Below are 13,009 nucleotides of genomic sequence, written 5' to 3'. Positions count from 1 at the left end.
ATGGAATCCGAAGTTGTGCTTCTGCGGCTCTACCAGCAGCACTGGCTCAGCCCTGCCTGAGGACACACTGTGCGTCTTGCTTGTAATTCCATCTTTTCTCCACCCACCTCCATTCCAAATTCTTTAACAGGACAGATGCCACCCTGCAAATCAAGATGCCACTGCCTCTGTTAACCAGGCACATTACAGATGTGGGCATCTATAAAGCTGTGTCCTCTTCCTGTACATCTATTTCCTTAAGGTGTGCTGAAGAACTTTTCCAAGATACGGCGGGGAGCGAGAGGCTCTTCAGAGCCCCTGGAGGCCAACGGCTTAAGAATCTAAGCATGCGGTATTGGACTTTGTGGTTATCTCTGCAGGGAGACGACGAAGCTATGCTCCTGAGATCCACTCACCTGGTCCTGGCACAGAAGTTCAATTTTCTCCTCTGCCAACACAGCAATATCCTCTTCCTTCTCCTGCTCTGGCTTTTCGTTATTAGAAGAGCTGGTGGTCTGAGACTCATTGTCCAGGTTGATGATCTTCTCATAGACATGCTCCATCACTTTCCGGACCTGCAGCATGTCACTGGCAGAGAGTCTGTCTCTAGAAAAGACAATGACATGTTTTGACATCATGAAAACTCCTATTATTTTTCATTGTGTCAATAACTAAAGTCACACAGACATCTAAAATCAATATATGTATTTAGTCATGGTCTTGATCCATTTGAGAGCTGTCAGAGTTCCTATGGTGCCCTCTAGGGCTCATGCACACACAATGGCTACTTGCATTTTACTCCAAGTACTGCCTGAAGCGAAGGCAGCCTTGGGTAGACCCACCAATTAACTACCCAGGGCTCAGTGTTACTTCCCACTGCTGTGCCTTCAACTAGAAGCAAACAACAAACACCCCAGGCTAGACACTAAGCCACAGCCTGCTCCAGACCATAAACCCAGCAGCTGGCTTGTCGTAAATTACACAACTGGAAGCCCTTTTTACTAAGCCCTAATCTCTGGTATGAGTCAATCATCAAACCTCTCAGCAAGTTTTAAACTCTTCAAGGAGCCTGAGGTTCAGTCATTAAGTCTACTTGAAGTGATGTCTGCACCTTGTGATCCAGTGTGTGCACATGTGCATGCAGGCAGAGGTACAGATGGAACATGGCCACATGGTGGTTACTCCTCAAGTGTCTTGATTGGCCAGTGGGAACTGGTTCCTCTGTGTGAGCTCGCGAATCCAGTGACAGTTTAGCAGTCCTGCTGGTTTTGCTTGCTAGCACATACATGCTCATGGCTTACACTTCCTTGCTAGCCCTCAACCTCTCTGCTGTTAGCCTCTCTTGGAGCCACATCTACCTATCAGGAATTTCTGGTGGTATGTCATGGCACGCTCTGCGACCTGGCATACAATCATGTCTTCCTACTCCACCCTGAGTGGGAACATGCACCCCCATACCCATTTTTGGTATCTTGAGGCTGTTTCTGCTTAGGAATTGTGTCTTTGGCAGTCCACCCATCTGTACGTGTTCTGGTCCTTCTAGAAACCTCCTGGAAAGCTCTGCTCGGAAGCTGGTTATTTTCCCGTTCTCATTCCTCCCTAAGTATCTGTAAAAGCAGCTACTACACACAGGTTTGTCCTTTAGAGACAGTCTCCCACAGCCTTGAACTGATCCTCCTCTGCCCACTCCTGAGAGCTGGGGTTAGAGATGTGTGCCGCCACATATGGCTTGCTTGGTCTCGGCCGGGCTGGAGCTTATCATATTGCCTCGGCTGGCCTCCTGCCTCTGCCTCCAAGTGCTGAGACTGCAAAGGCGTGAGTCAGCAATTATGGGCTAATCTAAATTTTGGCAGGAGACTAGCTTCACAATAAGCAGCCTCCAACCTAGCACCTGTCTCCCTTGTTACGAAGCGACCGTAAGGACAGAGGCATCTGCAGTGACTGGGATAAGGAAGCAATAGTTACTTACTTTTTTAAAGTTTTTGCTCCTGAAGATGCATGAGGTTGGAGGTAGAAAGGAATTTTGTTGAATTTGGGCATATTTTTCTGAAACATTAAAAGTTGAAGAGGTATAATACTTTCTATTAGCTGATAAACTAAAATGCTGTCAAGAGGAAAACAAGATTTACAAGTAGCTATTTTTACAATGACTTAACGTAATTTATAGTAAGTTATCAACTGAATGTGCCTTAAGAGAAAAATTTATCACCAAGTATGATGTTTAGTTTATAGTAAAAATAGATTAAGACAAATTATATGCAATATTTGTGCCAAAAATAGGCTTTGCGGCATGGCCTTTCTAAAATTATTATACAAGGCATTACAGGGAAACAAACCTAAAATTTTAAAGCTGTATAAATCAAAATATTGGGGCTGACGACTAAAAGTCCAACCAGAAGCTTAAGAGTCCTGAGAGAGCCCGAGAGCCTTCACTTGCTGCATGGGTGGCCATCACCAGTGGGGGCTCTCCTGCTATCCCCCTGACAGACAGAGGTCTACCATGAAGAAAATACCCATTCTCAAATGATGGCTGACATCATCTGGTCATCCTTCTCAGGGCATAAGCCATGCCACAGGGTCAGTAATGCATCCAGATGAGTTCTACATTCAAAGGAAGCAGTAGTTTATGGGAAACTTGGACAGAGAAGGCCACAGGTGTAACATTGGCTTTAAGTTCTTGGGTTGTATATCTGGGGTAGAAAGCAAATTTTTGAAAGCTTTAAGAGATTAAATCCCTTTTCATATGGCTTTAGGAATATACAAAATAGTCAAGAGGATGTAAGAACGTCTAGAAACAGACTGAGCAGTGTCTACAGGAATTTAGTGCACGAACTGACACAGCTTCCAGATTAGCAGAGACAAGAGACTCCACAGGCTGCACCGGCACAGTTAGAGCCTTACCGCAAACCAAACACAAGAATAAATAACATTACAGAGCCAGGCAAGAAAATGAGAAGGTACAAAGAGCCTAAGAAAGGAGGCTTTCCCCACCCCGATTCTGGATTAGGAAATACCTAACAAAACACGGAAGAACCCAGAGTCATGACTTAATGTGATTACACAAAAACTAGGTTTCCACCTGGGAAAGAACCTTGAACAAAGTAAAAGTTTAATGAAGACACAGAGGAGTCAGGTTAACATGCAACAGAAGATCACCTACAAGTCAGTCAGAGAATGACCCCATTAGAGGGACGGCAGAGAACACAAACAGGCAGGTGATGGGGAGATGCAAATGGCCAATATGAAAGACTCTTAACCTCACCATGAATAAAGGGAAATGCCACATCAAAGTCATCAGACAGTATTTGCCCATCGTACAGCAAAGCTAAAGTGTCCAGTGTTGTGTGGCTGTGGGAACTGGACATTCGCACACTTGGCTCAGAAGTAAATTGCCTTTGTGAAGGCAATTCGGCATTATCTATCAGAATTTAAAATGTGCATACCCTTTGATCCAGCAATTCCTCTTCTAGGAATCTATCCTAAGAAGCACACAAAGATGCATGGACATTCACTGCAGCACTGTTTGCAACAGAAAACATTGGAAACAACCCAAGTCCACTAATAAGGGGCTGATCAAATAAAGAATGCTACATTTACACAACAGAATAGGGTGCTGTCATCGAAAGGGAATAGTCCATTGAGTACAGGCATGAACAGATGTCCAAGACACACCTTTAGTATAAAAAGTTGTAGAACACTGTAAGAGATCTTGTGCAAAATAAAACAAGCTATACACTTGCACATACACACATAATATATGCTCATGTAGGTGAAGAAAGGAGCCAAGGCTGCGTCAGCCTCCTAGTAGGTGCTGGCTCTGAGAGGAGGGTGGGTGGCAAGAGGCACCTCACCCCAAACACCAATCTTATAGAATAAGCATATATTATCATCATAACTGAATCCTGACAAATAAAAATCGATATGTAAACCATTATCAGATGCATCTACAACTTGAGAACTTCAGAAAAGCAGAGAGACTCCACTTGACAGGTGACTTTTTTTTTTTTTTTTTTTTTTTTTTTTTTGGTTTTTCGAGACAGGGTTTCTCTGTGGTTTTGGAGCCTTTCCTGGAACTAGCTCTTGTAGACCAGGCTGGTCTCGAACTCACAGAGATCCACCTGCCTCTGCCTCCCAAGTGCTGGGATTAAAGGCGTGCGCCACCACCGCCCGGCGACAGGTGACTTTTGCTATAGTTTAAGACTGTGCTGTCTACAACAGTCCTTAATGTCACAATCTGGGAAAATGCAGAGGGCGAAGTGGGGGTGGGGGACACTTACATCCACAGTGATGTCAATCACCCATTGTGGTACTGTCTCATTGAGAAGCATCGCCTCAGTCTCGCCCCCGGAATCCCGGCAGAGCAGCCTAGACACAATCCATCAGGTAGTCAGTGTCATGACAAGGGGACATCGGAGGAGGAACCCTCACAGTGCTCACTGAGGACACAGAGGTGGCAGTAGATAGAGCAGGGAGACTTGGGTCACCATAGGGCCTAACCAGTGCCATGGTGCATGACACGGACTTGGCCTGCATTGAGGGCTCTAGTTTGGTTACTACACTTGGGAGGACAGACGTCTTCCACACTTCTGACAACTATGCGACACTAGTGACACTGGCCCAGCTCCCCACAGCTGTGCTGGGTGTGAGCCACATCAGCTTTTCCTTTCCTGGGGGTCCAGAGAGGATTTCCCGGGAGCCCAGGTTGAGTCAGTGCAGTTAACAGTTCCCAGGAGCAGCCCAGCCTATCTTGCCTGGTCCAGTCCCCTGTGGGCAGGAACTGCTGTATGCTTTCTGATCTCTGCCTGGCAGTCAGTAGTGAGAGGAAGTACCACCAGAGACGCTGCCTGGAGGCAGGAATCTGAGGGGAAGGGGCTGTGACTCTTGCCTTGGCCCTTCTGTCGCATCACTCACTGCACTGAGCATTTAACTATCTCAAGCAGACGGAAAAGCCAACTGCAGACATTCTTACAAGTTAGTGATACGCTGCTCACGTCTGAGCCAGCACTTCCTATCAAAAGGGTTGGACTATCAAGCAAGGTCTTTCTCATGCAGGCCTCTGGTCCTTCTCATCCATACCTGAACAGTGTGCGACCTCCAGCTTCGCCAAAGATTACAGGGGTGTGGGGGGGCACTTGGAAATACCCATTTCCCTTCTGGACTCTGCTTTCCTGCTCCCCGCTCACTAGGAAAGACAGGCAGGCTGTTAGTGCTGAGACCACAGCTTCTGAACACTCATTACAACAGGCTGTAAACACGACTCAGTGGTTAACAACACTGACTGCTCTTCCAGAGGACCCAGGTTAAGTACCAGCACCCACAACCATCTGTAACTCCAGTTCTAGGGGACCCAATACCCCTCTGTCCCCCATGGGCACTAGGCACACAGTGCTGCACATACACACTAGCAGGAAAACACTGATACATTTCAAAGTAAAAGTAAGTCAAAAAATTAAAAGTTAAAAATCTTGTTACTTAGAGTTAGAAAAATTGGTGGAGGAAGCTGGAAAGATGGCTCACAGATAAGACTGCTCTTCCAGAGGACCTGAGTTCAATTCCCAGCACCCTGCAGCTCCAGGGGATATGATGCCTTTGTGTGGCCTTCACATACATTCCCACATATGGCATACACATATAAAAGTTTTTTAAATATTAAAAAGAGTAATAAAGGTAAAAAACAAACATTAAATTTCTGAAAATAAGAATTTGGTATTTTATATTGACTGTATTTTAGAGGATCTGATCAGAAGTCAGCATGCTACCCACTGTAAATAGAGTCCCTTTGGAGGGTTTTAATACAAGAGAAATGCAGCTGACCCACTGCCTGCTCTGCACGCATGTGCCCTGCCAGCCTCCAGCCCCCTGTAAACCGGAGCACAGTGGCACCACCTGCCATCCCAGCACTTGGGAGCTATAGGTGGGAGGAGCTATGGCAACTGTGAGCTAGTCTGAACTACAAGAGTCTTGTCCAAAAAAAAAAAAGAGGAAAGAAAAGAAAAGAAAAAAAAAAGGGAAAGGAAATATTATTTATAAATAGTTGTCTTGCCAGGCAGTGGTGGTGTACACCTTTAATCCCAGGACTTGGGAGGCACAGGCATCTCTGGGAGTTCGAGGCCAGCCTGGTCTACAGCATGAGTTCCAGACAGCTAAAGCTACACAGAAAAACCCTGTCTTGAAAAAAACCAAACCAAACCAAATCAAAACAAACAACATACCAGGAGTCTTAACTGCCCCCGCACAGAAGGAGCTGGTCATGTTTCTGTTTTATTTTTGCAAGGATTAAAGGTGTGCACCCCACCACCACACAGCATGTTTCTGTTCTGAATATCAAACATGGGGTTTCTTTCACCTGTGAGAGCTACACCCCACAGTGGTCTCATCTCTGTAAGCTGTCTCAGTCCACTTGACATTCACTCTGGTGCAGAAAGGAGACAATGAACTGGGCACACCACAGATACACGTCACACTTCAGCACACTGTGTTAAGTACCCTTTGACCCCAAGCAACTCTTGCTTTTGTGAACATTTACACTAACCGTGGTTGACTTCATTTTCTTCTTCGTCCATGGGAGTCACATGTGTTCTCGGCCAGTACTCCAGAAGTGCCTGTAGTAGGAGTCCTCCTAAGTTCACTGCAAGTTAACAGGAGAAACAGGAGAGAATGTGTGATCTCCAAGCTCAGACAGAGGAAGAGCGATGTTCGGATGTTATATCTGATGCTGGAGAAGCCAACTACAGGCAGGGCAGGCTAGGAGCAGGGCAGCTGGAGACACCCAAAGGAGAGCAGGTTCTTGGGAGAGGGGGCGGCATTGAGTGCCTACAGCATTCCACACAAATCTGGTGGCTTTTACAGTGGCACTGTCTTTTCTTTGTGAGTTCAGCCTGGCCTTCGATTTCTCATCTTCTTTCTTCCTACTCCGACGCAGGGGAACGGCTCTGCTCTTCACGAGTCACACAGGGTCCTACACGGTAGCTAAGGCTGCCCTGGAGCTCACACTATTCTCCTGCCTCAGCCTCCTGAGTGCTGGGGTCACAGGCATGAGTCACTATGCCTGGCTTAGCTATTCCTTAAAAACTAAATAACATGATGTTATTTACGGAGATACTCTCCTGACGCCGGCAATACTTTATCTGTACGTATGTGCTGGTTTCTATACACCAAATTCTTACAAGAATGCTGAGGAAGATACAATAATCGTCCTATATGGAGCACACTTTTAGTTCCAGCACTCAGGAGGCAGAAGCAGTTTAATCTCTAAGGTTAAGGCAGCCTGGTCTAAAGAATGAGTTCTAGGACAGCCAGGGCTATACAGAGAAACCTTGTCTCAATCGAACAAAAAACAAACAAACAAAAAACCCCACACCAAACCACAACAAAAAAGGGGAACACTACAAAGATGACTAGCCAGCAATCCCTGCCTAGCTCCACCTAAACACTTAACTCACATTTTGGGTCTGAGCCGTCAGGACTGCTGAAGCCAGCGTCTTTTGCAGAAACCCAGGCAGCAAAGCAGTCACTTTCATCCAGAGTAATCGTCAGCATCTGCCAGAGACAACAACATCAGTGCACGCCCTCCCTTCTGCAGCACCCGCACACTAGACTAAGGCATCAAGCCATGCTTCATGGGAATCAATGCCGCTATGGCTCACGTTACTCAAATGCCAGAGGCTTCAATGACGGTTTATTAACATGGGGGAAAAAGGAATTGCACATTACTTAAAAACATCAAACTCCATCAGAATAGTTAGGGTGTGCTAGGGATCTGCAGTTATCCAAAATTACACAAATACTGATTGCTAACTCACCCCTGTTTTCAGATCTACTGAGAACCAATTTGGAACATACACCATTTTAAATCTTTTCTTAATTTCGTCTTCGAAGTCCACTTTGCCCAAATCTTCCACTTTGCACGCCTGCACAAGGAAGCACAAGGGTCAGGATGGAGTAATGGACCCACTGACACTTCACTCTTCCAGATTTTACACTTGTTTAAATAATTCTAAAGTATACCTTAAGAAGAACAGAGCTAATGGGCAGCGTGATGCACACCTTTAATCCAGCACTCGGGAGGCAGGGCAGGTGGATCTCTGTGAGTTGGAGGCCAGCCTGGTTTACAGGTCCCTAAGCTACACAGAGAAACCCTGTCTTGAACTCCGCCCTCACCATAGGAGCCGATTTCTTTTATTCTAAGGTCTTTAAATAACTACCTGTTAGTAAAAATTTAAACTAATGAGTTGGAAGAGATGGCTCAGTGCTTAAGAGTACTTGTTGGTCTTGAAAAGAACATGGTTCAGTTGCCAGCACCCACCTGGCTCACAATCATCCAATTACTCCAGGTCCAGGGAATCCAGTGCCCCCTCTGATCTCCCTGGGTACCGGGCACACACGGTACTCAGACATGCATGCAAGCAAATACTCATACACATTAAATTTTTTTTTAATTTTTTTGAAAATGAAAACAATCTTTTCTAGGGAGTGGGGCTGTAACTTAATTCTGCTAATACTAAACTGCCTTCACATTCACCTAGTGCCATAGTCGGCTCCTCACAGGCAGCAGACATGGACTCTCCCACATCCCATTGCTCCCTCCCAATGACCTAGGGAGAGCTTACACCACGGCAACATACTCAAGCCCTGGGAACGTCAATTTCCCAGGAGTCTGTCATTTACTGCATTGCACACACACTCCTTGATGCAGGCCAGCACCCTACCCCCAGACCATCTCCTTTCCTCTCTGGAAACCCAAGTCCTGGCTCCACTCAGATGCAGTCATCACAGGCTCTTGCCTTTATCTGAGCTACAACAATGCCCACACGGAGAACACACAGGATACACTGCCCCTCCCTCATACCTCCACCGTCTCTGCCACATAAAGTCTGCAGCACAAGGGACCATCCCTGCTATCTGGAAGAGCACATGAGTGAACAGGTAAGTGTGGACAGAAAACCTTCTGTCTTTCTCCCAGCGCAAGAAAAAGGTGCCCTTCTGGGTGTGTTCGAGCCCTTCCTTCCTGGGAACCTGTAGAGCTTTTGTTGTTTTCTCCTCCATGTCAAGGTTTCTCTGTGTAGTCCTGGTTGTCCTGGAACTCACTCTGTAGACCAGGCTGGCCTGAACTCAGAGATCTGCCTGCTCCTACCTCCCGAGTGCTGGGATTGCTGTGTTGTTCTATCTAGTACCCTGCGGACTGCGCGCTGTCTGCCCACGATAGCGCACACCATTCTGTCCCGAGAGCTGGGCTGTCATCTTCTACCTCTGCCACTTCCAACCACAGCAGACCGAGGACACATCCTCATCACCTTTCTCCTTCACACTCTCCACAGCAGACCCGGGGACACATCCTCATCACCTTTCTCCTTCACTCTCCACAGCAGACCCGAAGACACATCCTCATAACCTTTCTCCTTCACACTCTCCACTTTCTTTCTTCCCATCCTCTTTCCCACCCATTTCGCTGCAGCAGAATGGTTCCTGTGCGCTGAGCTCTGTGTTGCAGGGTTCTGAAATATGCACTTGACATCACTAGGAAATGGGTAAAAGTCATTTTGGGGATGAAGTCCGTCCAGCAGGTCATGTGACTGGCCACTGGCTACAGACTAGAACACAGCTCTGCCCAGTCTTCCACGTCCCCAGGCTTCCTTGTCTTCTTTACCCCCTTAGGTTTAGGATACCAGATCATGTGACTTCAAACCTTTCAAGGTTCATTATCTGGACATGAGAGGCTGTTCACACTAGCTCAGAGCTCCACCCAAGCAGAACTAGATCCCATTTGGACAGTAGGTTTCTGCTGAGAGCAGCTAACCAGATCAAGAGTGGGCAACTGAGCCACACACAGAAAACCAGTAGCTCAACTTTACAGAGATGCTGTTCTGACAAGACTCTCAGGTGCCATGGAAATAGTCAGCGCAGGGCAGCATGACCTAGGGCCGCACTGGGGTGAGGTTAGGTAACCAGGGAAGAATCGAGCAGTTTTGCCGATGGGTGATTGAGGCTTCTCTGGATCTGCTCAGTTACATGGGGCCCGTTGTGAAAGAAAGAAAGGGCAGGACAGAACATCCCTCCCTACAGCCAATGAATTATCCAGCCTGAAATGCCAATAGCACAAAGGACAAGAACTCTGGTGGACCCTTTTAAAGTAAGGCAGCCTTTTTTTTTTTTCTAAACAATTCATAATATAGCAACCAGGGAAATGGTTTAGGTGCTTAAAAATGTAAGCTACCACATCATGCTATATCTAAAGTATCCACCCCAAATAAATCTTGATTGTCATGTACAAATAAGGAAAACTAGGGGGAATGCATGGCCCCATAACCACCAATCTCAAAGACGCTTACCTTCAACACGTCCCAATATGCCACATTGTTATTTGTATCTTTGGTTAATATATGTCTCTTATCATTAAGGATGTGGCATTGAATGATACTAGCGCCACCTAAAGAAAGAAAAAAGAACAATTAGTGAAAGAAAAAAACTCATCCTTAGAAAGTGGCACATGTGTAGGCACGGCCACGGTACACACATATGTGGTCAGGTGCCAACTCTGGAGCTGGTTCTCCTCTTCCACCTTACATGGGCTCTGAGGAGAGAATTCAAGCTGTCAGGCATGAGCAGCAAGTACTGGTCAGTGTGCCAGCCTGGCGTGTGCTCTCGCTTCTCTCCATTGTCTCCTTCAGTCCTCCTGACCAGTTTCTACCCATTCTTACCTAGCGGGAAGAGCTGTAGGAGGCTAACCCTGGAGCTAACATTACATAATTTTTTTTTCTCAGCTAGCCAAAGCATAGAATTTGAGGCTCACATCTGACTGTCTGGTGTGTGCTGTGCTGAAAGACAAGATGAGAGGCATTTTACATGGCTACTGTACTATAGGGTAAGAGACGAACTTGAGAATGGTGCCAGAATACACATGGCATGAAGCTCTTGGGTATACTGAACACAAAACTTGTCATGCCCTGTTTGCAGCAGTCAGAACTGAAGACGCTGCGGCAAACACAGGCAGAACACCACAGCTGTCACTCACACAGATCAAACACACAAAGCCATCACTGAGTCTGGGAAGGTGGCAGAGGGAGGCCAGATCTCCTCAGTGCACAAACAAGTACTGAAGCCCCACAGAAACTCCTGATTTGCACTACTCTAGACATCACTCAAAAAAAAAAAAAAAAAAAAAAATCCACAACCACACCCTGTGCACATGGGCGGCACGGATGGGACCAGGAGGTGACTAAAATAATCTTGCATGGGAATGTGTTAAGGGGTGTCCAGGGAGCAGGAGAGATGACCTGGGAACGGATAGGATGAAGATACCCCCCATTTCTCCTCCTAAGCACACATCCCCAGCAGCACTGCAGACACAGAAATGCGGTACCTTTATCCCCACATCTCTCTTGACTCTACCTCATCACAAGTGTGTGCTGCTGTGGCCTTCTTACCTTTAATAACCTGGTCGGGCTGTGTGCAGAGGGGGGTTATGGGATTTGTACAGTCGTTGTCATAATCACCAGAGGCTCGGAAATTATGAATTCCCTTCAGTGTCTAAAGGAACAAAATTATCATGTCATCATTTTATGCTCTCCAGCTTGTCACTCCGAGTCAGCGAGGAGACTGAAAGCCACAGAAGCAGCAAGCACACAGGGGTCACACTGATCAGGGCACACCGTCACAGCAGGGAACCACAGGGCCAAACAGCAAGAAATCCCCAGCAAACAGTAATGAGGGAAGAAAAAGACAATGAAAACAAAAACAAAACCCAAGGTCCCTGTGCTGGTCTGAATGAGAATGTTCTCCATACGCTCATGTATTTGAACGCATGGTCCTCAGTTAGTGGAACTCTTTAAGAAGAATTAGGAAGTGTGGCTTTGTTTGAGTATAAGAGTCACGGGGTGGTGGGCCTTGAAGTTTCCAAAGCCCACACTAGGCCCACTCTCTCTGCCTTCAACTTTTAGACCAGATGTGCGCTCTCAGCCTCATGTGCCACACCTGCCTGGCACCACATTCCCTGCCACAACTGGCCCCCGATAAACTCACAGGGAGAGCACTATTAGGTGTGGCTTTCTTGGAGGAAGTGTGTCACCGTGGAGGCGCACCTTGTCAAGCCACGCTCAGTGAGACAGTCCACACCCCGTGGCCTTCTGATGAAGATGGAGTCAGGACCATGCCCGCCTGCACATTGCCTCCCCCCTCCAGATGATAGTGACCCCTGAAACTGCCAGTGAGCCACTCCAATGAAATATATGAGTTGCCATGGTAGCTGGGCGGTGGTGGTGCACACCTTTAATCCTAACACTCGGGAGGCAGAGAGGCAGATGGATCTTTGTGAGTTTGAGGCCAGCCTGGTCTACAACATGAGTTCTAGGACAGAGAAACCATGTCTCAAAAAAACCAAACCAAACCAAAAAAACAAAACAAAACAAAAAAACTCAAACAAACAAACAAGAGTTGCCATGGTCATGGTGTCTCCTCTAAGCAAGATAATGGTCATGGACTAACCTCTTGAAACTAAGTAAGCTTCCAATGAAATGCTTTCTGCTGTAAGCTGCCCTGGTGTTTACCACAGCAACAGAACACTAACTAAGCCCCAAGCAGGGCCGTGTTCCAGCGAAGACTATCACTGATGGGCACAAGAACAGGCACACAAACAAGGTAGCTGATCTGCACATAAACCCTTTCCACTAGCTCCCAGAGTCAGCTATGCAAGGCAGCTCAACTCCTTCACTTAGACTTGGCTGCCTGATCTCCTTCTACCCCTGCTCTCCATGCCATGAAGACAGGAAATGAGTCAGAAGCCAACTTCCTGCTTTATTACCTTTAGAAAAATGGGTATATGGTCTGCCTACTTCATTCCTTTTGTGTTTAACTGAAACAGCCGGCGTCTTGCTGTGTAGCCCAGGCTGGCCTTGACTGTGCAGCATTCCCACCTGTCAGTCTCCCACGTGCTGGGCTATAGCTGTGCACCACCGCACAGCCACTCTCAGGTGCAGCTTAGAGGCTGGCACCGTCTAACACGGACAGCTGCAATCAGGCAACAGTCTCTGCTAAG

The 13,009-nt window shown here is 46.9% G+C and overlaps 1 protein-coding gene across 6 annotated transcripts in view; it reads right to left on the bottom strand.

The window, feature by feature from the left end:
* Window positions 1–13,009, bottom strand: part of Wdr48 (WD repeat domain 48) — a 36,246-nt gene that overhangs the window by 1,925 nt on the left and 21,312 nt on the right. For all 6 annotated transcript variants that reach the window (XM_057766576.1, XM_057766574.1, XM_057766575.1 and 3 more), the window contains 9 exons: window positions 11,403–11,505; window positions 10,308–10,405; window positions 7,782–7,889; window positions 7,422–7,518; window positions 6,512–6,607; window positions 5,056–5,161; window positions 4,257–4,344; window positions 1,949–2,025; window positions 396–585 (listed from right to left, as the gene is read on the bottom strand). In XM_057766576.1, the coding sequence (XP_057622559.1) occupies window positions 396–585; window positions 1,949–2,025; window positions 4,257–4,344; window positions 5,056–5,161; window positions 6,512–6,607; window positions 7,422–7,518; window positions 7,782–7,889; window positions 10,308–10,405; window positions 11,403–11,505 (963 nt within the window). The remainder of the gene's footprint in view (window positions 1–395; window positions 586–1,948; window positions 2,026–4,256; window positions 4,345–5,055; window positions 5,162–6,511; window positions 6,608–7,421; window positions 7,519–7,781; window positions 7,890–10,307; window positions 10,406–11,402; window positions 11,506–13,009) is intronic.

Source organism: Chionomys nivalis, chromosome 4 (genome assembly GCF_950005125.1).
Source record: "Chionomys nivalis chromosome 4, mChiNiv1.1, whole genome shotgun sequence".
In the NCBI taxonomy this organism is placed as follows: domain Eukaryota; kingdom Metazoa; phylum Chordata; class Mammalia; order Rodentia; family Cricetidae; genus Chionomys; species Chionomys nivalis.
The sequence above is the reverse complement of the archived record's forward strand: the minus strand, read 5'-3'. Positions and strand labels throughout refer to the sequence as shown.